At 47.4% G+C, this 27,109-nt stretch overlaps 1 protein-coding gene across 1 annotated transcript in view; it reads left to right on the top strand.

The window, feature by feature from the left end:
• The first annotated feature begins 660 nt into the window (after positions 1 to 660).
• The window catches only part of SNX24 (sorting nexin 24), a 100,106-nt gene continuing 73,657 nt past the window's right edge, over positions 661 to 27,109 (top strand). The window contains exon 1 of the mRNA XM_069964563.1: positions 661 to 806. Within this exon, the coding sequence (XP_069820664.1) occupies positions 747 to 806 (60 nt within the window). The 5' untranslated portion in view covers positions 661 to 746. The remainder of the gene's footprint in view (positions 807 to 27,109) is intronic.

The following is a 27,109-nucleotide window of genomic DNA, read 5'->3' as shown; positions in this document are numbered from 1 at the left end:
CTAAAGCGTTTTTGCAATCCGTTTTTTTTTTTTCGCAAACGGATCTGTTTTCTTTTACGTACACAAAAGTAGTGTCGGCTACGTTTTTGTGTCCGTAAAAAAAAACAGATCCGTTTTTTTTTACAATGGAAGTCAATGGAAAAAAGGATCAAAATGGATGCACACAAATGCATCCTTTTTTTTGTAAAAAAAAGAAAAAAAAACGGGTGAAAAAAACGGATTGCAAATACGCAGTGTGAACCTAGCCTAGTGCAGTGATGCTGTGCCGCCTCATTCTTGGTAGTACAGCAGGTGACAGTCCTCTATACTGCAGGCACAGCAGCCTGGGGGGCGCCACTCCACATCAGTCTTCATGTACAGATAGAAGCCTCATCCTGCCATCATTGCCGTGCACTTATTTTAGCCCCTCTGTGGCGGGCTGCACCCTGACTGCTGCAGAGCATCACTCCTCCAATCACCGCCATATCCCGACACCACTAACACCTGTCTGCACATCCTCCAGATCTTCTTCACAAAACTCCATAGCGGAGAAAGCCCCGCCTCTTCCTGCCGTATCACGTGTCTGTTGTTAACCCTCTCTGCGCCAGCCTCTACTCGGACTGAGCTGAGAATAAGCCCCTCCCCGTAACGTTCGATCATGTGACCACACTTAACCCTCTCCGCTCTAGAATCCAGGGAGTCAGCTCCCGCTGTGACGTCACGGGCAGACATTCCATTGGCCGCCCCCGAGTCCGGAGCTCGGCGCGATGGAGGTTTACATTCCGTCCTTTCGGTATGAGGAGAGCGACCTGGAGAGAGGCTACACGGTAGGGAGGACGCCGAGCCCTGCTGCTTCATCTCGGCACCGGGGCTGCTGCTGGGGAGGACGGGGCAGTGTGGCTGTCAGGCGCCGGGGTTACTGCAGTCCCTGCCTGTGCTGAGTGCGGTTATACCGGCAGTGTGCTGGCTGCTGCGGCTTATGGTAGTGATGGATAAGACGCGGGGTGTGCACCACGTCCTGAAATCTCTTAGTCACTGTAAAGAAGTCAGAAAGGCAATGGGTCCGGGGAAAGCTGGGTGACAGTGATTCATTCTCTCCAGCATCTCTATGGTTATATAACTTAGTGTGTCATTCAGTATCCTGGGAAAGCTGGGTGACAGTGATTCATTCCCTCCAGCATCTCTATGGCTATACACCTAAGCGTGTGTGTCATTCAGTATCCTGGAAAGCTGGGTGACAGTGATTCAGCCCCATCATCTCTATAGAAGTATAATGGAGCATGTGTATTATTCAGTATCGGGGGAAAGCTGGGTGACGGTGATTCAGCCCCAGCATCTCTATGGTTATATAACTGAGCATGTGTGTCATTCGGTACCCTGGAAAGCTGGGTGATAAGATGTACTAAGTGATTCAGCTTGTCCATATTCTCTGGCTATATAACTAAGCAGGCTTGGTGTCCTGGGAAAGCTGGGTGCCAAGTGATGTTCTATGTGATTTAGCCCCTCGATCAGCTGTATGGCCATATAACTGAGCATGTTTCATTCAGTTTCCTGGGAAAGCTGTGTGACAGGTCATGTTTCTAAGTGACCCGTCTATGTAACAAAGGAGACATAGTGATTGGTACCCTGGGAAAGCTGAGTGCTAAAGTGCTCAGATATAGAATGGTTCTCCTCCTCCATGACCTGTAGGGTTATGTAACTGAGCAGGTGTGCCCATCAGTATCCTGGCAAAGCTGGGTGACAAGTGATGTGCTGCCCAGCCCTGAAAGCATTAACCCCATCCACAGCCTGTCTCTCTATAGAAACTTACCATTCAGGAGCCTGGGAAAGCTGGGTGGCTTATGTGCACTGTAATAACGGTTAGCAGCAGGCTGGGCAGTATTGGCTGCGGGTCGTGTATATCCTGTACAGTTACCTTTCTCTGACAGTACACGAGTGTCGGTGCCTCCTCAGCACATTCTGCCAACATCTCTATGTATCGTAAACCACAGAAGAATGCCGCCGCAACCTGCAAGTGTCAGGGCGTGCTGCACATACTCCAGCCATTGTGCACACAAAAAGAACCTGTTTCAAAAATGTCTATAAAAAAAATGAGGTTCTTAGCAAACTATTTGACCAAATAGAGTGTAGCGTTTCACCACGTTACAGGAGAAGTGCAGGCACAGACTTTTCTTTCAAAACTGCTGGGGAGGAGGTGAGTGAGGGAAACAACATGCACTTACCTCCCTGGCACTGCTGTCCTCCACTCTAGTTTCCAGTTCCCAGCCGCTTCTAGGCCTGGGTAGTATGTGACGTGTCAGGCCCAGAGAGATGGTTCCTAACACTCGCTTCTCTCATGCTTTAAGCCTACAAAACTAGGCATAAAGTAACCAACTAAACTCTGCATAAAACACCCACAGGAGATGGGTGGAGATTGAGCCAAAAGGAGGTAGCCACACCCCACAAAAAGCAACAAGATGGTCATCAGCTCACACAGCAGTACATACCTAGTGCGCTGCTGCTGTGATCTGGCATCCTCTTCTCTGGCTCTCCCGTCCAGCTGCTGGCTTCAGGCCACACCTCCTCTAGATTGATGGATCGCAGCAGCAGCGCACTAGGTAAGTATGTACTGCTGTATGAACCAGAAACTGATGGCACTGATATAGTTTGATGAATGGTTTGCAATCGTTTATTGTTATTCAGAGAGGATAAAAAAAAAAAATCACTTACCCTCATAGGACCCGAAGGCTGCGCCGTGATGGAAATAAAGGTGTATCTGCCCTGTGGAGCGACACTTGGCACTCAGCAGGTATCTAGCCTTTCAAGGACTCATTCAGCAGAAGCAATGACAAGTAAAAGTCACTAGTTTTAAGGAGTTGAAAACGGATACATATATAGTATTTGGTATCCTCATTACTGTAACAGCCCTGTACAATAAAGGGATGATCCATTCTATAGAACCTGTACGTTACAGGGATGTGTGTCATGTCGCAGTAGTGCCTCTCCAGCCCGGACCACACCGGCTAGCTTGGTGGAACACACTTAGGCTACATTCACACGTTCTGTAGTTTTGTATACAATTGCGGATCTGCAATTATAGACAAATTTAGGGCCCATTGATTTCTAATGGGCTGTTCGCACTTTCCGTAATCCCCAAAAATGACTGACAAGCTTTAGTACAGACCATAATTGCAGCACAGATTGCCCAGTAGGGCTTATTCGCTTGTCCCCTATTGCACAGATGCTAGGGACGGGGAAGCCCTATAATGGAGTGTTTCCCCGCCCGGCATGAAGTATTGGTATCATACCTGGAGTGGGGAAACTGTTTGAGTCTCTGCTGCTCTGTAGTGACGTGTCTTTACAATAGAAGCCTGTTGGCCTTACCCTTCAGTGGTCTGCATCGCTGTGATGAAGCTATAGGGATGTGTTCATACCAGGTTGTGTTTTCCATGTTCTGCACAATTATTGGAGCAGAGGGGAAAATATTGCGTTGGCAGATCCCTCCGGCTGTGTTTCCACATTTGTGTCAAAGATGGTTGAAACACCCCCACATTTCATACCTATTAGCTGCACGATGGTCGCAATAATCCCAGCAACATCGCGTGGCTATCGGTTAGGGCATGGGACTCCAAACTGTGGCCCTCCAGCTGTTCCAAAACTACATTTCCCATCATGCCTGGACAGCCAAATCCAAAGCTTTAGCTGTCCAGGCATGATGGGAATTGTGGTTTCGCAACAGCTGGAGGGCCGCAGTTTGGAGACCCATGGGTTAGGGAGTTGGGCCTGGCTTGGACAACTTTTGGAAAGCCTACCAAACACAAATTTGGAGAACTAACTTTAATGGCGTCTGTTAGGTTTTGAACATGGTGTAGAGCATTTTAGTAGAACAAGTAGCACAGCATGCTGTGCTGTTTTGTCTGGTGTTTTGGACCGCACCTGAATTGGTAGTGTGAACGCAGCCTAGCTAACACAGTGCGGCTGTCAGGGCATACTGGAGTAGTGGCTTCTCCTGGGTTGCTCTACTCCTCAGTAGCTGTTCAGACTTGGTCTGTTACAGGAATCCTGTAAAAATAGAAAATGAACTTTTGCTGCTGATGTCAGGATGAGTGGGTTTTCTCCATGTTGACACTGCTGAATTAACCACCACACTTCTTCTTTTACTTTTCTGGGTATTCTGTTTGCTGACAGAGGGCCATGATGTAGTATACTGTGATGCTGAGATCCAGAATATTTTAAAGTGTCACTGTCGTTTCCTTTCATTTTTTTTTTCTTTTTGCAGAAATCAATAGTCCAGGCGATTTTAAGAAATTTGTAATTGGGTTTATTAGGCAAATATGCCATTATCTGCATTCAGAAAGACTTTTCCCAGCCCCCCCCCCCCCCTACTCTCTCATTCGCTGCTCATTAGGCCCTGTGCACACAGAGCAACAGTGGTGGAATGCCGCCAGGGCCGGACTGGTGCTTAAAAGCAGCCCTGGCACCACACTGTAATATAGTGTATGTATGTATTATGCCTCCATATAGTATACATAGCCCCTTTTGTGACCTCATAAAGTATATATACACCCACTTTGCATCCATATAGTGTATTTATACCCCCTCTGTGGCCCATATAGTGTTATATGCCCCCTCTGTGCCCCATATAGTGGTTATATGCCCCCTCTGTGCCCCATATAGTGGTTATATGCCCCCTCTGTGCCCCATATAGTGGTTATATGCCCCCTCTGTGCCCCATATAGTGGTTATATGCCCCCTCTGTGCCCCATATAGTGGTTATACGCCCCCTCTGTGCCCCATATAGTGGTTATATGCCCCCTCTGTGCCCCATATAGTGGTTATATGCCCCCTATGTGCCCCATATAGTGGTTATATGCCCCCTCTGTGCCCCATATAGTGGTTATATGCCCCCTCTGTGCCCCATATAGTGGTTATATGCCCCCTCTGTGCCCCATATAGTGGTTATATGCCCCCTCTGTGCCCCATATAGTGGTTATATGCCCCCTATGTGCCCCATATAGTGTTCTATGCCCCATATAGTGTTATATGCCCCCTCTGTGCCCCATATAGTGTTATATGCCCCCTCTGTGCACCCTATAGTGTTATATGCCCCCTTTGTGCCCCATATAGTGGTTATATGCCCCCTTTGTGCCCCATATAGTGGTTATATGCCCCCTCTGTGCCCCATATAGTGGTTATATGCCCCCTCTGTGCCCCATATAGTGGTTATATGCCCCCTCTGTGCCCCATATAGTGGTTATATGCCCCCTCTGTGCCCCATATAGTGGTTATATGCCCCCTCTGTGCCCCATATAGTGGTTATATGCCCCCTCTGTGCCCCATATAGTGTTTATATGCCCCCTCTGTGCCCCATATAGTGGTTATATGCCCCCTCTGTGCCCCATATAGTGGTTATATGCCCCCTCTGTGCCCCATATAGTGGTTATATGCCCCCTCTGTGCCCCATATAGTGGTTATATGCCCCCTCTGTGCCCCATATAGTGGTTATATGCCCCCTCTGTGCCCCATATAGTGGTTATATGCCCCCTCTGTGCCCCATATAGTGGTTATATGCCCCCTCTGTGCCCCATATAGTGGTTATATGCCCCCTCTGTGCCCCATATAGTGGTTATATGCCCCCTCTGTGCCCCATATAGTGGTTATATGCCCCCTATGTGCCCCATATAGTGGTTATATGCCCCCTCTGTGCCCCATATAGTGGTTATATGCCCCCTATGTGCCCCATATAGTGTTCTATGCCCCATATAGTGTTATATGCCCCCTCTGTGCCCCATATAGTGTTATATGCCCCCTCTGTGCACCCTATAGTGGTTATATGCCCCTTTTGTGCCCCATATAGTGGTTATATGCCCCCTTTGTGCCCCATATAGTGGTTATATGCCCCCTCTGTGCCCCATATAGTGGTTATATGCCCCCTCTGTGCCCCCATATAGTGGTTATATGCCCCCTCTGTGCCCCATATAGTGGTTATATGCCCCCTCTGTGCCCCATATAGTGTTATATGCCCCCTTTGTGCCCCATATAGTGTTATATGCCCCCTCTGTGCCCCATATAGTGTTTATATGCCCCCTCTGTGCCCCATATAGTGTTTATATGCCCCCTCTGTGCCCCATATAGTGTTTATATGCCCCCTCTGTGCCCCATATAGTGTTTATATGCCCCCTCTGTGCCCCATATAGTGTTTATATGCCCCCTCTGTGCCCCATATAGTGTTTATATGCCCCCTCTGTGCCCCATATAGTGTTATATGCCTCCTCTGTGCCCCATAGTGTTCTTATGCCTCCTCTGTGCCCCATAGTGTTCTTATGCCTCCTACAATGTATTAAGGACTCCTGTGTGTGTATATATACCCCTTCTGTGCCCCATGTAGTGTTATATGCCCCTTCTGTGCCCCCATGTAGTGTTATATGCCCCCTCTGTGCCCCCATATAGTGTTATATGCCCCCTCTGTGCCCCCATATAGTGTTATATGCCCCCTCTGTGCCCCCATATAGTGTTATATGCCCCCTCTGTGCCCCCATATAGTGTTATATGCCCCCTCTGTGCCCCCATATAGTGTTCTTTGCCTCCTACAATGTATTAAGGACTCCTATGTCCCTCTGTTCCCTATTGTGTTCTATACCCTCTGTGCCCCATATTTTGTACCCCCTTTGTACCACAATTATTTTGTCTATGCCCCCTGTGAACCCCCTCTGCCCCTGTTTACCCCATATCTTTTATTTGTATATGACTGTACCACCAGGCCCAGGCTGAAGCACTGGAGGCGGGCTGACCCACCCCCAGTGGGAAGAAACCCCAGCCCCTCCATGAAGTGACTCCATTAGAATCAATGGAACCCTATCATAGAGGGGCTAGGGTTTCCTCCCACTAAGGGTGGGTCGGCCCGCCTCCAGTGCTTCAGCCTGGGCCTGGTGGTACAGTCACTTTAAGTGCAATCTGTGCCCCATACATTTGTCCCCTCTATGCTCCAATTACTCCCCCCGTGCAGTGCCCCCACCGCCCCCTACCAGGAGAGGAGCTGCAAGGAACGGGTGACAGGTGAGTTGTTTTTTTTTTTTTTTTACCTCCGGCCCACCACACCGTCCTCAGCCCGGCAGCGGCCCTCGCTTGCTGATTAAGCAGCACAGCGGCAGAGGGCCACGGCTGTGCTTTTTATTTATAATAATGTAATTTTTTTTTAATGTTGTCCGGGTGGCCCATGTACTGGTAATCTGGACAGCCCAGCGGGCATTTACCCGGTTTGACAGATTACCAGTCCGGGCCTGCTCAGCAGCACAGAGGTTGTCAGAAGAGGAGTTTGCTGATCTTATAGGGGAGGTCACAGGTCACAGCAGCACAGAGGATGTCAGGAGAGGAGGGTGCTGATCTTATAGGAGAGGTCTTAGCAGCACAGAAAATGTCAGGAGAGGAGAGTGCTGATCTTACAGGGGAGGTTACAGGGTCACAGCAGCACAGAGGATGTCAGGAGAGAAGGGTGCAGATCTTATAGCAGAGGTCCCAGCAGCACAAACGATGTCAGGAGAGAAGGGTGCTGATCTTATAGGGGAGGACCCAGCAGCACAGAGGAAGTCAGAAGAGGATTCTGATATAGGAGAGTTCACATGGTCCCAGCAGCACAGAGGAAGTTAGGAGAGGAGGTTGCTGATCTTATAGGGGATGTCACAGGGTCACAGTAGCACAGAGGATGTCAGGAGAGGAGGGTGCTGATCTTATAGGGGAGGTCACAGGGTCCCAGCAGCACATAGAATGTCAGGAGAGAAGGATGCTGATCTTATAGGGGAGGTAACAGGGTCTCAGCAGCACAGAGGATGTCAGGAGACGAGGGTGATGATCTTATAGGGGAGTTCACAGGGTCCCAGCAGCACAGAGGATGTCAGGAGAGGAGGGTGATGATTGCGGGTGCAGGGAGCTGTCAGTGTGCTGGGCGCTGTACACATTGTGCAGTGTGTGCAGCCACTCTGGGAGGAGGAGAAAGAGGAGAGTGGCTGAAAGTTACTAAACTTTAGACAGTGTCTGCATGGCCTGCCGGGAGAAGAGGGTGCTGTCACTGCGTATGGCTGCAGCCATGGCAACGTGCACACTGTGGGGCTGTCAGGACTACAAGTCTCAAGAACCCTGATGCTGAAAGTTGTTGGTATATTGGAAGGCTGCTGCTGCACCACTGAAACTTGAGGCAAACCTCGTTGGGCACTAGAACTCACAGCATACCTTCTTGTGCACAAGGGGGAATGCTGGGAGTTGTAGTGCAAAAGAAGGTATGCTGGGAGTTGTAATGCAAACAAAGGTAAGATGGGAGTTGTGTTGGGAGGCTACTGCTGCAGAACTGCAACTCCCTGCATACCTTCTTTTGCACTACAACTTCCAACATACCTCCTTGTGCACTACAACTCCCAACATACCTTCTTTTGCACTACAACTCCCAGCATACCTTCGTGTGCACAAGGAGGTATGCGTGGAGTTGTAGTGCTCAAGGAGGTATGTTGGAAGTTGTAGTGCAAAAGAAGGTATGCAGGGAGTTGCAGTTGTGCCGCAGTAGCCTCCCAATGCAACAGCTCCCAGCATACCTCCTTGTGCACTACAACTCCCAGCATTATATTTGTATTTTTTTCGAGGTATCGAACTGGCATCAAGTATCCAAATAAGAAAGCTGCTATTGCTATCCAACTCAAAATTCTGGTATCGTGACATTACTAGGAGGGACAGTCCCTACTTTTGATCTTTGTCCCTCTGTCCCTCATTGCCGCTTACATGTCCCTCTTTCTGACCTAGAAATTAGATTGGCATTAATAAACTTTTTATGTTGCTCTAGAAAGTTTCTGGTGTCTTCCTGTATAATCGACTCAAAACCTGCAGATTATTCCGCCATACAGTTGTTGTAGGAGTGGCAGTAACAACCAACTCAGCTCTGCTACACACAAGTATATAGTAGAGCAGAGCTGACTATGTAATAACATATAATAGTCAAGTGGCAGCCATGCCTGGGGCAGACACAATGGCCACAGTCTCCTCCTCACCTTGGCCGGCTTTGTCCTGCCGGAGGGCCGCCTCTGCCCGGAGCGTGACCGGGAGGAGATGAACTTCCCGTCCGGGCCTTGCAGGGCGCTCTGCCGGGTCTTCGCCATGTTGCTGTTGGCGGCCGCTGCCTGCGCCTTTTTTCAGTGTTTGCACTTGGAGGGGCCATGGGTTTCTATTAGCTACTTTTTTTCATTAGATTTATGTGCAAATGTTCATTTTTTGTGCAAAATCCTCCCCTAGCATAGCTTTTTAGCCAAGCTGTTTTAGGCTGGGTGCACACTGCATTTTTGCAGTCTGATGAAAAATAGAGGAGAAAAAAGGGATGCATTTACGTGCCTCTGTTGTGATAAATTTTCCATTGAATTCCATAAATAAATATTGATCAAAAAACAGATCAAAATGCATCAGTTTTTTATAGCATTCACAAAAAACAGTCAACCTTGTTTTTGGGTAAGTTTGCAAAAAACTCAGTGTGAATATTGTGCAATAAATTGTGTGAGATGTATCAAGGCACTTGGGTCTAATGATGATTTTTGCAAAACAACCGTAAAATTTTGCGTAGCCCATAATAAACTGCTCCAGCTCAAACATGTAGGGGCGGATTTATAAAGAAACGCCTCCTCCCCGCCTTCTCACACCCCCGCAAGCTCCACCAGCCATTGGGGAGCGGGGCGTACGGGAGGCGTACGCCAGGGAGAAGCGGCGAATCTGCCCCTTCTCCCTGGCGTACGCATCGGGCGTACCTAAATATCCCCCATAGTGCAGATGATTTACCGATGAGCAGCGCTACCTACTGTCAGTTCAATGTAAGCTCTGTATTGTATTTCCCAACAAGATGAAGCAGCTGTGTATCTGAGTATGAAAAAAAAAAGATCTGCACACTTTTCAACAAAAAAGTGAGAAAACCAGTGAAGTGATAACATTATGAGCTGCAGGAATATATTCTGGCCTAAGCTATTTTACACCCCCTGGTAGGGCTGGGCGATATGGTCAAAAAATGAAATCTGTTTTTTTTGTTTTTTTTTTCTCAATTAAAATCTCAATTTTTTTTTATTATTATTTTGATGGGTGTAGTAGTACAGGCTTGGTGGATAGGGGGTGTAGTAATAGTAGAGGTATAAAAGATAAGGGGTGTAAATAAGGGGAGTAGCAGTAGTGGGATTACTAGTATCAGGAGTGGGGGTAGTAGTAGTAGCCATAGTAGTGGGAGTAGTAGCATCTGGGGCTGGGCTGGTAGTAGCCATAGTAATGGGAGCAATAGTATTAGGAATGGGGGTGGTAATATCCATACTAATGGAAGTAATAGTAATATCAGGAGTTGGGGTGGTAGTAGTCATAGTAATGGGAGTAGAAGTATCAGGAGTGGGGGTGGTAGTAGCCATAGTAATGGGAGTAGTAGTAATATCAGGAGTGGGGGTGGCAGTAGCCAAAGTAATGGGAGTAGTAGTATTAGGAGTGGGGGTGGTAGTAGTCATAAAAATGTGAGTAGTAGTTTTAGGAGTGGGGGTGGTAGCAGCAGTAGTATTGGGAGCAGTAGTAGTATCAGGACTGGGGGTAGTAGTAGTCATAGTAATGGGAGTAGTAGTATCAGGAGTGGGGTGGTAGTAGTAATAGTAGTGTTAGTAGTAGTTTTAGTTGGGAAGACGTGGTATCCGGAGGATTGCGGCGGTATCGTTGGACTACCATCCTTTTTTTTTTTTTTTTTTTTTTTTAAATAAAATGGCCAACGAGGGGTGTGAGCGTGTTATTTTTTTAATAAAAAACTTTTCTCTATTGTGTCCTGTTTTATTTTTATTTTCTTTCAGGCCTAGTTTTGGAAGCTGTCTGATAGATGGAATCCATCACTAAGTCTGGGCCTAAGGTTAGCCAGTATAAAATGGCTAACACTAACCTCCCCATTATTACCCTAGTACCCACCGCACTAAAGGTACAAGGAAGAGCGGTGCCAGTAGTCCTAAATAGGGATGGTCCAAACCTGCCGAGGTTCGGGTTTGTACGAACTTGGACTCTCGGCAATGATTTCCGCTGTCTTAAACCTCCGTGGAGAGGGTGGATACAGTGGGAGGACCGCCTGGAAAACCGAGATACAGCCACAGCCATAGGCTATATCCCAGTTTTCCAGGCGGTACTCCCGCTTTATCCAACCTCTCCATGGAGGTTTAAGACAGCGGGAATCATTGCCGAGAGTCCGGGTTCGTACGAACCTGAACCTCGGCAGGTTTGGACCATCCCTAGTCCTAAAGTATAAAATTTGGCACTACTGGACTGGGCGGTAGCAGGCTAGTATTATTAGGCTGGGGAGGGCCAAGAAAAATGACCCTACCCAGTACTATTAGGCTGCTGCTGTTTGGTTGTAATCCTGGCTGGTTATGGAAACAAGGCGAACCCTATGCGATTAAAAAAATAATAATAATTTAGAAAAAAAAAAGTGTAGGGTTCCCCCTATTTTTATAACCAGACAGGTTTAAAAAACAAACCGCAGCAGCCTAGTAGTACCAGGGTGGAAAAGGACATTTTTCTTGGCCCTCCCCAGCCTAATAATACCGGTCTGCTACCGCCCAGTCCAGGAGTGTCAAATTTGACGCTCCGGGACTACTGGAACCCGACTCTTCCCAGTATCCCTGGTGCGGTGGGTACTGAGGTAATGATGGGTAACACTAGGCCCCGACTTAGTAATGAATGCCATTTATCAGATAGCTTCCACTACTTACCCTTTAAGAAAAAAAAAAAAGACAACACAATAGAGAAACATATTTTATTAAAAAAACACCCCACAACCCTCGTTGACCATTTTATAAAAAAAAAAAAATGATTTAGTCCAACGATTCCAATATCTGAAAAACAAAAAGGATAGACACAAAAGAGGCAGGAGCAGAACACCCATTATTTTGACAGGTGTTCTGCTCCTTACAGTATGCAGCATCTTTCCAGAAAGCTGCTTACAGTCTGGTACCCAAGTGGTTATCCCGCTTAAAGGGGTAATCCGGCCAAAAGCTTTATTAAAGTATTGTATTGCCCCACAAAAGTTGTATAAATAGTCAATAGACACTAATCACGTATTTTGTGCCTTTAGTACTTTCTTTCCTGCACTTACAGCCACGGGAAGTCTTGTAGTCCTATCTAAAACTATGTCATCACATCACACTGCCTATGTGGGTGCCATCTTGGGGCAGTGACGTGGCCTATGTAATGTAATCTTTGTGGGGCCGGGCCTGAACCTGGGGGGCGTGTATGCTGCGCTTCCCACTTCCCCTGTCTCACAATACACTTGTCTCCAGCACAGAGACAGAGGAAGGGGCCGTGACGTAACTGCCCCACTCTCCTATGCCTGAGAGACATGGAACCCTGTCCCCCTCCCTTCGTGGCCGGCTGGAACATGGTCCTCCTGGAGATATGGACTGTGCAAGGTATGCACACAAGGAGTGCTGGCTACATGGCTATCAGTATGAGGGTTACCAGGGCCACCACTGCTAGGACAGCCAGGTCAGCAAGAGCCGCATCCTCCTCTTCCAGCAGAGGCTGCACATAGGATAGCAGCTCTGGCGCGAGTAGAGGGAGGGTAAAAGAGTGACCAGGATGAAGCTTATATACAGGTCACATCATCCCAGTGCTCTCCCTCCTGTCCCCCACACTAAGTTCTGGGCTGTTGTGTGTGCAGTGCGGCACACATGACAGATCCCCGATGTGAGCAGAATACAAGTAACCTGGGATCTCTTGGGTGAATAACTGCACTGGTACAGGATGGAGGAGGGACCTTCTCCATCCGGTACCAGTGCAGTTATTCACCCAAGAGATCCCAGGTTACTTGTATTCTGCTCACATCGGGGATCTGTCATGTGTGCCGCACTGCACACACAACAGCCCGGAACTTAGTGTGGGGGACAGGAGGGAGAGTGCCAGGATGATGTGACCTGTATATAAGCTTCATCCCGGTGACTCTTCTACCCTCCCTCTACTCGCGCCAGAGCTGCTATCCTATGTGCAGCCTCTGCTGGTAGAAGAGGATGTCACGGCTGTGCTAGCAGTGGTGGCCCTCTTACTGGTAGCCATGTAGCCAGCACTCCATTTCTGTACTGAGAGCCTGTGATGGATAGGAGACCTACGAGCACATGGAGAAGAGCCTGGCTGTTTGTGGTGTCCATCACCGCAGCCTCAGGGGAGATTCAGCATGGGCAACACAGTGACTTCTTGTGTGTTCCCACTCCCTGGACGCCAGTCCTAAACTAAGGCCGTTCCGGCGGAGTGGGGGACCTGCCAGATCAGTACCAGGTACACAGGTAGTAAAAGTTCTGCAAACTGGAAAGTCACAGCTTGCAGAGCTACAAGCTGTGGCTCTCAGGTTTGCATAACTACAACCACTATCATATGCCAATTATAAGGCATGATGGTGGTAGTAGTATTTCTTCAGTATTCCACAAATAGGTACAGGGAGGCAGGGAAGTAAGAATAGCTAGGGATAGAGGCCGGAGAGGGGGTGGAGATCGAAGTGGGAGGGAGACTGACAGTGTAGTGAGGCATGCTGGGAGTTGTAGGCACTGACAAGTATTTAAATAGGAAGAAGAATCAGGAATCAGCTGTAAGATATCATTGTGTGGTGGGCACTGACAGCAGCCAGACTGGGCATAAAATAGACAGAAAGGAAGCCACTACTGAGTCCTTAAAGGGAACCTGTCACCCCCCGTGCCGGGGTGACAGGCTCCCGACCCCCCCGTTAGAGCCCCCTATACTCACCTAATCCCGCCGGGTCCCGCTTCTGGAGGTGGTCGGGTGAAGATCTCAGCCGCTGCAGCCCGGCGCGCGCGCTGAAAGATGAGTCCAACACCCATAGAGAATGACAGGAGAGTCCAGCGCTCCGTCATTCTCTATGAGCGTTGGACTCATCTCTCAGCGCGCGCCGGGCTGCAGCGGCTGAGATCTCCGTGACCCGACCGGATCCAGAAGCGGGACCCGGCGGGATTAGGTGAGTATAGGGGGCTCTAACGGGGGGTCGGGAGCCTGTCACCCCGGCACGGGGGTGACAGGTTCCCTTTAATGTGCGAGTAGTTTTTATTTTATAGGGGGGGGGATGGAATTCTTCTTTAACCTTTTGGGTAACATGCTGAAAAATCTAGCCCCCAAGGGGTTAAAGGGGTCGTCCAGAGCTACAAAAACATGGCCACTTTTCCCCCTACTGTTGTCTCCAGTTCAGGTGTGGTTTGCAATTAAGCTCTGTTTACTTCAATGAAACAGAGTTTCAAAACCCCACCCAAACTGGAGACAACAGTAGGGGGAAAGTCGACATGTTTTTATAGCACTGGATAACCCCTTTAAGCTAGTATACTTTGCATCCCCAATTAACCGCCTGGGGGCCAGACTGATCTTACAGTGCACCTATAACAGAAAGGTAGGGGGGATTAAGTGCCCCTCCTCCTTGCTGGGAGGGATGCAGTGCAGTATACAGGCACAGGGTACAAAAAGCAGCTCCCCTGTGCCTGCATCCTCATCTCACAGCCGGCCCGCAGAGGAGGGAAGTCATTGCTTTAACCCTTCATCTTTGGGCGGCCTGTGAGCTGAAAGAGAAAGTATAAGTGCTGCATACCTATGGATCAGCCGCACCACACCGATTCCAGATCTTTTTACTGCATAAACTAATAAGCAGATCTGTTGTACTGGGCAAGTGGTGGGAGGAGCTATTGGAGCACTGAGCCCGCCCCCACTAAAACAGGAAGGGTTAAAGCAATGAATCCCTTCCTCTGCGGGCCGGCTGTAAGCTGAGGATGCAGCACAGGGAAGCTGCTTTCTGTGCCTGTATCCTGCACTGCATGCGGGGCACTGTAATGTGATTGGTTGCTATGGGCTTACCATTAGAACCTATCACAGCTCAGCTTTCATGTTCACAGAGCAATGTGAAAACTGAAAACTGAGCTGTGATTGGTTGCTATGGGTCTCTTGCTAAAAAACAGCACAATACATTTCCCTTAGTAGTCCATAGCAACCAATCAGAGCTCCCCTTTCACTTTTCCAGGGCAAATAATATGTGAAAGCTGAGCTGTGATTGGTTACCATCTGGAAACAAGGACGCTGTGTGATAAATCTTCAGAGACCCCACCGGATGTTTTTGTCTGGACAGCGTATACTCCTACAGCCAGTGGCAGAGAGAAGAGCTGGAGAAGGAGAGTGGCCAGCAGGGGGCGCTCCTGTATGCTGTCCACCATGGTTGTAGTTCCCCTTTCCTCCTCGCCTCACACAATAAGTGAGTACTGCAGAGCGGCCATCTTTGGGGGAGCAGAGCTGACAGGTACAGTGTAAGAGAGGTGGGGTATGGTGTTTTTAGTGTCCCACATTATAATTTTTACACACTTACACCCTTGGACGCCTTGCTCCAATGTATAGTGACATATAAAATTCTGGTCTATAATAAATTCCCCCTATGTCTATAACAAGAAGAACACATTTTTTGCAAAAAAACACATTTATTTAAGTTCTTAAATCGTTTTGCTGTCGGCTGTAGGGATGTCCCTGGGAGCGTGCTGTGGTGGTGGCGGCGGGGAAGCCGCTGAGCACTTCCTTGGAGATGATGGCCAGGCATTTCCTCAGCTCCTCGGTACTGGTGAAGCATCGCAGGATCAGTCTGATGCTCTGTAGGAAGCCGATCAGCATCCTGCTGGTGGTGGTAGTCCAGGACAATGTCTCACTCGCTGTGATCCGCCATGAGAACCTGATGCAGCGGCTGGTCACCCAAGTGCGTAGCTGGAGGGTTGTGGCAATACACACCAGCTTCTCACTGATGCTGCTCAGCATGGCTTGCAGATTGATGGTGCTGATGGTGGAAATCCACGTGATCCGCTCACCGGTGGTAGTGGTGGTGATCCAGGTGGCTGTGGTCATCCAGATCTCCAGGAAGCTGGTGAGGGTGGTGGTCCAGATGATCAGATCTCTTGTACTGCAGATCCAAGTGATGAAATCATAGGCGGTGGTGATCACACTCACTCGCTCTACAGCAGCTGTGATCCAGGTCAGCAGGTCACTATTAGTGAAAGTTCAGCTTAGCAGGCTGCTGGTGGTGGATATCCAGCTAAGCAGGTCAGTGGAGGCAGTTACTGCGCTCTGGAGATGGCTGGTGATGGAAATTAGGTCACAGGTGGTCATATTCCAGTTGGGCAGGTCTCCAATGGTGTTTTTTAGACTCTGCATTTTGATGGTGCTGGAGTTGCTACGCTGCAGGTTGGTGGTGCTGGAGTTGGGCCTCTGCAGGTTGGTGGTAATCTTCCAGCTGGGCTGGTCTCTGATGTAACTGCAGGCCCGGGTGATGTCCCATCGTTTTAAATCATTCGCTGTCGGCGGTAGGGATGTCCCTCGGAGCGTGCTGTGGTGGTGGTGGCGGGGAAGCCGCTAAGCACTTCCTTGGAAATGATGGCCAGGCATTTCCTCAGCTCCTCGGTGCTGGTAAAGCATCGTAGGATCAGTCTGATGCTCTGTAGGGCGCCGATCAGCATCCTGCTGGTGGTGTTAGTCCAGGATAACGCCTCACTCACAGTTATCAGCCAAGCACACCTGTTGCAGCGGCTGGTCACCCAAGTGAGTAGCTGGAGGGTTGTGGCAATCCACACCAGCTTCTCACTTATGCTGCTCAGGATGGCTTGTAGATCACTGGTGGTGATGGCAGACATCCACGTTATCAGCTCACCGGTGGTAGTGGTGGTGATCCAGGTGGCTGTGGTCGTCCAGATCTCCAGGAAGCTGCTGAGGGTGAGGGTGGTGGTCCAGGCGATCAGGTCTCTGGTGCTGCAGATCCAGTTGACTAAATCACAGGTGGTGGTGATCACGCTCACTCGCTCTACAGCGGCTGTGATCCAGGTCAGCAGGGCGCTTTTACTGAAAGTCCAGCTCAGCAGGCGACTGGTAGTGGATGTCCAGCTGAGCACATCACTAACAGCAGTCAGCCAGCTGAGCAGGTCAGTGAAGGCGGTTGCTGCGCTCTGGACATGACTGGTGATGGACATGAGCTCACAGTCGGGCAGGTCTCCAATGGTGGTGTTTGGACGCTGCAGGTTTCTGGTGTTGTAATTGGGCCTCTGCAGGTTGGGGTTAATCTTGTGGCTGGTCTGGTCTGTGATGGTACTGTTTGGCCACTGCAGGCCCCTGGCGATGTTCACCCAGCTGAGCGGGTCGCTGATGGAATTGCCCCAGCTCAGCGGGTTGATGAAGGGTTCAATCATGCTGAGTGGTTGTCTGGTGGAAAGACAGCCCACCAGGATTGGAACCAAGTAGCAAAGGAGGTTGCCAAAAATGGCAAGCTCCCTGTCAATCCTCTCCTCTCTCTCCATGGATTGACGAAAATCAGAAGCACTAGAAATAACTGTCAGTATACACAGGCAGAATGCAAGGTATTACCAACAGTGTGATCGCTAGTGAGTCCCTAAGAACAGAGAGTCTGGGGCTCTGCACCTTCTTTTATAGGGCCCTTGGATGACATCACCAACTGTGTCACTTACATGATGTCACAGCTTGTCGTAGTGATGTCATGAGCATGCCCGGGCACGTTGTCAGGATGGAAGTTGTTGTTTCAGGTTGGAGCACATTGCACCGCAGTCTTATTAGCCATGTCACCCACTGTACAATGTCAGATGTGTATTATACAGAGCAGGAGTCCCGGGGGCAGGAGAGGGAGCATGGGGCTCCTGCCAGCCGTCTATTCAGTTGCTGATACAACTGAGTAGGGAGAGAGAGCAGCCTGGTCTCCATGGCGACCGCTGCAACCGCCATAGCTACACCACTGGGCATTTGATTACCGGTGGCTGAAGTAATTGGGTGCAGCCCTAGACCATAGGTTGTATCTATGTTTTCCAGGACTCCCTAGGGCGGCATCCAACTTCTTTAGCCTCTGGTAATCAGAAGCCGAATGATGGGACCCGAGCATGCTCCAGCGGTGCTCATCTCTACTGACCACATAAGCTGGCTGCACTTTATTCACTCAGTGGTCAAGAGACTTGTGTTCTTGGAATTAGTGATGGTCCTAGTGGTCTGACTCCCACCGATCAGCTTTTGACTCTTGATGTTGAGGATACACCTGTATTTTTGCTCAGTATTTCTGGACAGTATTTTGCAACCAAAACCAGGAGTGGATTGAAAACACAGAAAGGCTATGTTCACACACTGCTGAAATTGAGTGGATGGCCGCCATTTAATGGCAGATAACGGACAATTAAAAAAAAAAATAACAGTAATTTTTTGTCATTAAATGGCGGCCGTCCACTCAATTTCAACAGTGCGTGAACATAGCCTTTCTGTGTTTTCAATCCACTCTTTTGTTTTGGTTGCAAAATACTGTCTAAAAATCCTGTGTGGGAACATAGCCATAATAGGACCACGTACGTGATCCCAACCTAGAGCTCCCCAGAGGTTGCAAAACTACCCACAATATCCAAACAGCCTTCTTAATTTACTTTTTATAAAAAATCTCAAGTCTTCCAGTACTTATCAGTGCGGTTTTAGATTTTTATTTTATGTTGTACCCAATAAAGCTTTGATACTTTTTAAGAAGCTGTGGAAATCTTCCGTTTGAATACTTATCAGCTGATGTATGCCCAGTTTTCCCAGTCTAACACAGTGCTCTCTGCTGCCACCTCTGTCTGTGTTAGAAACTGTCCAGATCATCAGCAAGTCCCTATAGGAAACCTTTCTTGCTGGCCACGTCATCAGCTGCTCAGCCGCGATTGGCTGAGCACAGTTATGCTCAGCCAATCGCAGGTGAGCTTCGGATGACGCTGCAGAGGGCGGCCGGCACTCGGGAAGATCCGCCGGTCTCCCGAAGAAGACGTCACTGCTGAGGATCGGAGACCGTGGACGACACGAGATGCGGTGAGTATAATGCACCACACTTCCGGGTCTAGCGTGGGTGGGGGGAAACACGGGGAAGGGGGCCATTCACAGACATAACATACATTACAAAGTTGTATAACTTTGTAATGTGTGTTATTCTGTGAATAATTTTTTATCGCCGGACAACCCCTTTAAGAGTAACTTGGTTTCAGAGAGTTTTGGTTTAAGAGCTCACAGTTTTTCAAAATTGTGACTTGGTTTAAGAGCATTGTTTTGGTGTAAGAGCTCCCTGTACTGGGTTGGAGGAGCATATGGTCTGCATAGCGTGGTTAGCGTGGTCTACAGCACTGTACTCTGACCCAGGAAGTCTCCCTCACCTTCCAAATCATAGCTGATCCACTTCAGGCTGGGGCTTACATCAGGGGACAGGACTGGGGAGGTAATCCATAGCTGTAACCCCTATCTTCCCGGACAGAGAGTGCTGCTATACTGTGCCCACATATGCCCTGCTCATTCCTTCATGCTCCCTGCAGTCTCTGTCAGCCCTTGTGTTTCCCATCCTCTCCATTACTGTACAGTAACTTATAATATCACAGATTCTGCTGTTTTTGAATGTTTTACATGTTATTCATAATAATAAACAATTATTTTTGTGGTGTGGAACCAATTGTCTGCATTTCTTTGATTTCTTATGGGAAAATTTGCTTTGGTTTAAGAGTTGATTTGGATTACAAGTGCGGTCCTGGAACGGATTATGCTCGTAATCCAAGGCACCATTGTATATAGTTTCATTATTTTTCTGGGTTATTCAGTCAGAATCCTGGTTGTGGCATTCCAGTCTTTCATGTGGCAGTATTAGTGACATGTCTATAGAGGAGGATCACACGCCATACAGTAATGCCAGGCCTTGTATTATTGCCCCTTTGGCCCTTTCAGCCTCTGTATAAAAAGGCTGTAATGCTCAGACAGCTGTAATAGCCAACATCCCATCTTCTCCTCATATCAAAGAAGATTCTGTCCATTAAATTCTATATATTTTATTGCATGATTATTACATGAAGCCATACCTCCCAAGTGTGCCTCTTTTGGAGGGACCAGGGATGCACGATGCACCGAAATATCGATACTACTATCGATATTTTAGGTTTGGTACCAGGTTTTCCTGTTATCGATAGTTTAACATAAAGTATAGAGCGCACACACAGGAGGCATAGAGAGACAGAGTGCACACACAGGAGGCATAGAGAGACAGAGCGTACACACACAGAAGGCATAGAGAGACGGAGCGCACACGCAGGAGGCATAGAGAGACGGAGCGCACACGCAGGAGGCATAAAGAGACGAAGCGCACATGCAGGAGGCATAGAGAGACGGAGCGCACACGCAGGAGGCATAGAGAGAGACGGAGCGCACACGCAGGAGGCATAGAGAGACGGAGCGCACACGCAGGAGGCATAGAGAGACGGAGCGCACACGCAGGAGGCATAGAGAGACGGAGCGCACACGCAGGAGGCATAGAGAGACGGAGCGCACACGCAGGAGGCATAGAGAGACGGAGCGCACACGCAGGAGGCATAGAGAGACGGAGCGCACACGCAGGAGGCATAGAGAGACGGAGCGCACACGCAGGAGGCATAGAGAGACGGAGCGCACACGCAGGAGGCATAGAGAGACGGAGCGCACACGCAGGAGGCATAGATGACCTGAGAGGAAACCGGGGGGGGGGGGGGACACAATGCCCCATATAGTGTTATATGCCCCATATAGTGTTATATGCCTCATATAGTGTTATATGCCCCCTCTGCGTCCCATATAGTGTTATATGCCCCCTCTGTGTCCCATATAGTGTTATATGCTCCCTCTGTGCCCCATATAGTGTTATATGTCTCATATAGTGTTATATGCCCCCTCTGTGCCCCCATATAGTGTATATATCTCCACTGTGCCCCCATATAGTGTATATATACCCCCACTGTGCACCCATATAGTGTATATATACCCCCACTGTGCACCCACTGTGCCTATCTCATCGATCTGTGCTGCATGTCTATGCAGCACAGATCTGAATAAGAGATCAGTGCACTTATACTAGCAGTCCCCCAGGGGGGCTTCTAGTATAAGTGTAAAATTTTAAATTAAAGTGTGGTTATTAGTAAAAAGCCCCCTCCCCTAATAAAAGTCAGAATCACCCCCCTTTTCCCATGTTAAAGTGCAAAGTGCAAAATTCCCCATTTTTGGTCGCATCAAATCCAGAAAAATTTTAATAAAAAGCGGTCAAAAAGTCGCATATGCGCAATCAAGGTACCGATAGAAAGTAAACATCATGGCGCAAAAATGACACCTGACACAGCCCCATAGACCAAAGGATAAAAGCGCTATAAGCCTGGGAATGGAGCGATTTTAAGGAACGTATTTGTTTACAATGGTTTGAATTTTTTACAGGCCATCGGATACAATAAAAGTTATACATGTTACATGTCATTGTAATCGTAACGATTTGAGGAACATACATAACTAGTCAGTTTTACCCCAGGGCGAACGGCGTAAAAACTAAAAAAAAAACAAATAAAAGAAATGCGTTTGTTTTTGTTTCAATTTCACCACACTTTGTATTTTTTTTCTGGTTTCACAGTGTACTTTATGCAAAAATTCAGCCTGTCATTGCAAAGCACAATTAGTGGCGCAAAAAATAAGGGCTCATGTGGGTTTCTAGGTAAAAAAAAATGCAAGTGCTATGGCCTTTTAAGCACAAGGAGGGAAAAACGAAAACGCAAAAATTGAAATTGGCAGGGTCCTCTAAGGGTTATGGACTCCTGTGTGTATATATAACTCCTCTGTGCCCCATATAGTGTTATATGCCGCTTCTGTGCCCCATATAGTGTATATATACCCCCTCTGTGCCCCATACAGTGTTATATGCCCCCTTTGTGCCCCCATATAGTGTTATATACCCCCTCTGCCCCTGTTTACCCCATATCTTTTATTTTAAGTGCAATCTGTGCCCCATACATTTGTCCCCTCTATGCTCCAATTACTCCCCCCGTGCAGTGCCCCCACCAGGAGAGGAGCTGCAAGTAACGGGTGACAGGTGAGTTTTTGTGTTTTTTTTTTGTTTGTTTTTTTTTTAACCTCTCTCTCCGCGCATGTTCATTCTTCAACGCTTAGAGATGCACCGAGCGTGCGAGCCTCCCATAGAGTGTCATTATGACACGGAGGCTGACGGCCTTATCAGGAAATCTCCACTGGTTTGCATCAGTTGAGCCCTGTGTAATCTATGGAGAGGGGAGGAGGAAGGAGGGAGATTGGTCACCAGCAGAGAGCAGAGAACAAAGGATTACAGGGGGAACTGTGTGAAAGTGGTATTCAAAGGTCAGAAAGGTCAGTGCTGACTTCAGAGGAGAGAGCCAGGTGATGTAGCTGTAAATTTACTCTTTGTTGTACTGTTTTGGTGCCTCATCTCCTCCACCCCTCCCCTCTCCATAGAGAACAATGAAAATGGGGGGAGGGCTTCAAACAGCTTTTTCAAGATAAAAATGTATTTTTCGGCTAATAAACCCAGTTACAAAGCTTATTAAAATTGCCTGTACTATTGATTTCTGCAAAAAAAAAATTTAAACAGTGACACTTTAACCCTTTAAGGACATGGCCCATTTTCGTTTTTACGTTTTCGGTTTTTCCTCCTTGTGTTTAAAAGGTTATAGCACTTGCATTTTTCCACCTAGAAACCCACATGACCCCTTATTTTTTGCGTCACTAATTGTACTTTGCAATGACAGGCTGAATTTTTGCATAAAGTACACTGCGAAACCAGAAAAAAATTCAAAGTGTGGTGAAATTGAAAAAAAAAACGCATTTCTTTTATTTGGGGGAACTGTGTTTTTACGCCATTCGCCCTGGGGTAAAACTGACTTGTTATGCATGTTCCTCAAGTCGTTACGATTAAAACGATATATAACATGTATAACTTATATTGTATCTGATGGCCTGTAAAAAATTCAAACCGTTGTTAACCAATATACGTTCCTTAAAATCGCTCCATTCCCAGGCTTATAGCGCTTTTATCCTTTGGTCTATGGGGCTGTGCGAGGTGTCATTTTTTGCGCCATGATGTGATCTTTCTATCGGTACCTTGATTGCCCATATACGTCTTTTTGATCGCTTTTTATTACATTTTTTCTGGATTTGATGCGACCAAAAATGCGCAATTTTGCACTTTGAGATTTTTTTGCGCTGACGCCGTTTACCGTACGAGATCAGGAATGTGATTAATTAATAGTTCGGGCGATTACGCACGCGGCGATAGCAAACATGTTTATTTATTTATTTATTTATTTGTTTACTTTTATTTAAAACCTGGGAAAAGGGGGGTGATTCAGACTTTTATTAGGGGAGGGGGCTTTTTACTATTAACAACACTTTTTTTTTTTTTTTTTACACATATACTAGAAGCCCCCCTAGGGGACTTCTAGTATATACACTTGGATCTCTCATTGAGATCTCTGCAGCATAGATATGCTGCAGAGATCCATGAGATCGGCACTCGTTTGCTTTCGGCTGCTGCAGCCGAAAACGAACGAGTGCCGAGCCGAGGACGGCGCCATCTTGGACGCGTCCCCGGCTGGCATCAGTAACGGAGATCGCTCCTCCGGGACAAGGTCCCGGAGGAGCGATCTCCCCCACTAGACACCAGGGAAACGTTGCCTCCGGTAATCGGAGGCAGCTGTCAACTTTGACAGCTGCCTCCGATTAGCTAATTAGCGGGCACGGCGATCAGACCGTGCCCGCTAATAGCGGCGGTCCCGGGCTACACGCGGCACCCGGGATCGCGGCACTTCAAAGCGGGGCCGCCGCGCGGCCCCGCTTTGAAGTGCAAGTGAGGACATAGGACGTACCGGTACGTCCTATGTCCTTAAGAGGTTAAGGGGGATAATGATTAGGGATGAGCAAACCGTCTGACTTTTGGTCCAATAGCATCTTCGCTCAATTAGTATGCCTGCAATGCCTGCGATCCCGGGTGCATAGTTGCGATCCCGGGAATCTGCAGGCAGGATCTTCCAGGGAATTTAAGATACATTCCCTGGAAATCCAGGGAATGTATCTTGAATTCCCTTGAAGATCCTGACCGCAGATTCCCGGGAGCAAAACTATGCACCCGGGATCGCAGGCATCGCACTGGAGTGAGCGGCTTTCGGACCGAACGTCCGAAAGTTCCGCTCATCTTTAATAATGATGTGTACTGTTTAGTGGTTACCTTTTAAAAGGGGTTATCAGGGAAGGAAATTTCTTTTGGATATGTCCAGGAGTGGGTGATCAAAAAAACAACATGCACTAACCTTCCAGTCTCCCGCACCAGCAATAATATTATACCATTGTGTCTCGGCTGGGTGGCTGCTTCCAGCATTGTGAATCTGCAGGACTGCCAATGAGCATCAGCAGCAGTGTCCCACTGGTTGGCTGAGGAGGCCTGCAACTTCACAACCCCAAACCGCAACTTTTATTTTCTTTTTTTAACACCTCCCCAGGCAAGTAAATAAAACTCCCCTTTAATGGTCCCTGTCATTTCAAACCACTTCCTTCCATTTGATAGTCTTTGTGGTTCCTAACATATTTATAGGTCACTATATTTACTAGGGATAAGCAAATTTACTCTACTACTCTAAGTGCTTCTCTAGGCTCGACCATCGGCTTTTCAGCCTGCTGCCTTTGAACTCCCTGCTGCTCCTTTCCGGGTACATGGAAACTTCTCCCAGTATCCCAGAACTGGATCCAGCCTTTCCAGGCTGCCGGCCGAGCTTTTACTGTAAATTCGCTCATCCCTAATATTTACCAAGAATGACACCAACTGCCTGTTGTCAGGCTCAGTTCATCTCTAGTAACAGACAGACCAGGACAGAGCTTAGCTAGTGCTGTGTGCAGAAAAGGGGAAGACTGAGCCTAGGCTGTATTTCTTCTGTCTGTGAGCCTGTCTCCATTCTCCAGAGACTCAACATTGCCCCAGAAAGATAAATCAAGGCTTCCTTCTCATCTCAGCAGCAGTCCAGTGCTTAGTATTACCCATATCTTGATATACTGCTACGGTTTCCTTTCTGTTCGTTTAATGCCTGCCAGTGCATCAATAACACCTATCCCTCCATATACCATTTATGATACACTCAAACATAAAGTGAATGTGAATAGGTTTTCTATCCCCATTCACTAGAAGAGAAATATCACCAGATTACACTAGAAAAGTTATCTCAAGCAAATTTAGTAGATTTTCTTTGGCGGTGAAGAGACTGATAAGGAATAAGGGCATTCCTATTCTTTGCTTTGTTTGTCACTCCATATGTGGTTAATAATTAAAGGTTGATAATGGTTCACCTTCATACAAGTTACAATTAATCTCCAAACCTTTTTGTGTTGGTTTATGTTAAATGACGTCATCAGGCATGAAAACACAAATGTAGAACAGAGCGCTGCTGTTGCCCTTTTCTGTTATTGTGTCTGCATTTCTGTCATGGCAGAATGCACCTGCATATTGTGAATAGTGGTATTGGGTGCTGACCATTTTTTTTTTGTTTGCCTATATCATCATACGCTCTCTTACGTTACGCTCTCTCCCTGGCTGGATCAGTATGTCTCGGCAGTAAAACCAGCTGCAATCAGAAACTTTGGACATGCCTGATGACCTGTAACAGGTTATTTTTAATGACCGTGATTCTTTAACCTCTAAAAGGTGTTGTATGGGGAACAGAATATGGCTGGTGCCTTCTGCTCAGTGGTGCTTATCTTTTGAGACATGAGGGGGTGGTGTAAGTCCCAATCATGTCCAATAGCTGCATAATGCAGCTGTAGTCTGCTGCCCGTATAACCTAACCTTTAAGGACACTGGTACATGAGTTAGTTTTTTTTAATCACTTCTTTCCATAATTGATAGCACTGATTTACATCGCCCCCCAGTCCCCCCCCCCCCCCACACCCCCCCCCCGGGAACTTACATCGTACCAGATCTCGCTTAAAAGCTCGCAGTGAGATCTATGCTGCGATACGTCCTATATGAAGGCACCCTAAAGGGTTTCCATCCTGGAAAGTAGCTCTGTAAAATATAGGATATGTCATAGTTGCATAGCTAATAAGGTTAAAAAAAAAGACAACAGTCGATCAAATGTAACCTACAGAAACCCTACTGTGCTGACAAAGGCAAAAAACCTTATGAGGCAGATGACAATTGCCCCATCATAGGGAGAAAATTCCCTCCCGACTCCAATGCCAATCAGAATAAATCTCTGGATCAGCGTCCTATCACGTGAAATGTAATGTCCATAACTTTTAACGTGATATTTTTCAAGAAAAGCATCTATGCCTCCCTTATACTTATTTAACCCCTTCTCGTCGGTAATCCTGTATATATACGTTCCTACTGCACATGCTTTCTGCAGTAGGAATGTATATATATGTTCCTGATTTAAGGGGCTGTAGATGTGTGCGAGACTGCTGCAGTGAGAGTGGTCCCGCACATATCAGTGTCCGGGGAGCCCAGCATAATGACAGGCAGCTGCAGTCCCGCAGCTGCTTGTTATTAACCACTTAAACGCCGTGATCTATAGTGATCGCAGCGTTTAAGGTACTCTGTGACAGGACAAGCTCCTGTCACTGAGTGATCGCTTGCACCAACTGGCGGGGGTTAGCCACTTACCTCCATCCTGTCTGATGAGCGATCTATGTATAGATAACACTGATCTATAGTAGAGATCAGTATATGCAATGTATTGATTGCATGTTTTACAGTAAAAAAAAAAACACCCTTATAACCCACCCAATAAAAGTTTAATATAACCCTTGCCCAAATAAATAAACATATTATGTATCGTAGTGTGCAGAATTGTCTGATCTATTAAAATATGTCATTATTGTTCCCGCATGGTGAACCCCGTAAACGGGGGAAAAAAAACTAATAAAAACACCAGAATTGCTGATTTTTTTTTAAATTTACATATTACAAAAAAAATTATTTAAAAGCAATCAATATTTTGTGTTACACCAATATGATATTAATAAAAACTAGAGATCATGGCGCAAAAAAAATTACACCCCAACTAGCCCTGTAGGTGGAAAAATAAAAGTGCTATGGCTCTTAGAAGGCGGGGAGGAACATGCATTAAATTGATCCAGACATCCATGCACCAATAGGCTTGGTCTTAAAGGACAACTCCCACGAAGAAATTTTTTGGCTTATTTAACACACATTACAAAGTTATATTACTTTGTAATGTGGTTAAATAACCGGTCTGGCCCCTATGGAAGTTAAAGAAATTATACATTACCTATTACGGTTGTT

This window comes from Dendropsophus ebraccatus, chromosome 3, assembly GCF_027789765.1.
Source record: "Dendropsophus ebraccatus isolate aDenEbr1 chromosome 3, aDenEbr1.pat, whole genome shotgun sequence".
Classification (NCBI taxonomy): domain Eukaryota; kingdom Metazoa; phylum Chordata; class Amphibia; order Anura; family Hylidae; genus Dendropsophus; species Dendropsophus ebraccatus.
This window is presented reverse-complemented; position numbering and strand designations above follow the sequence as displayed.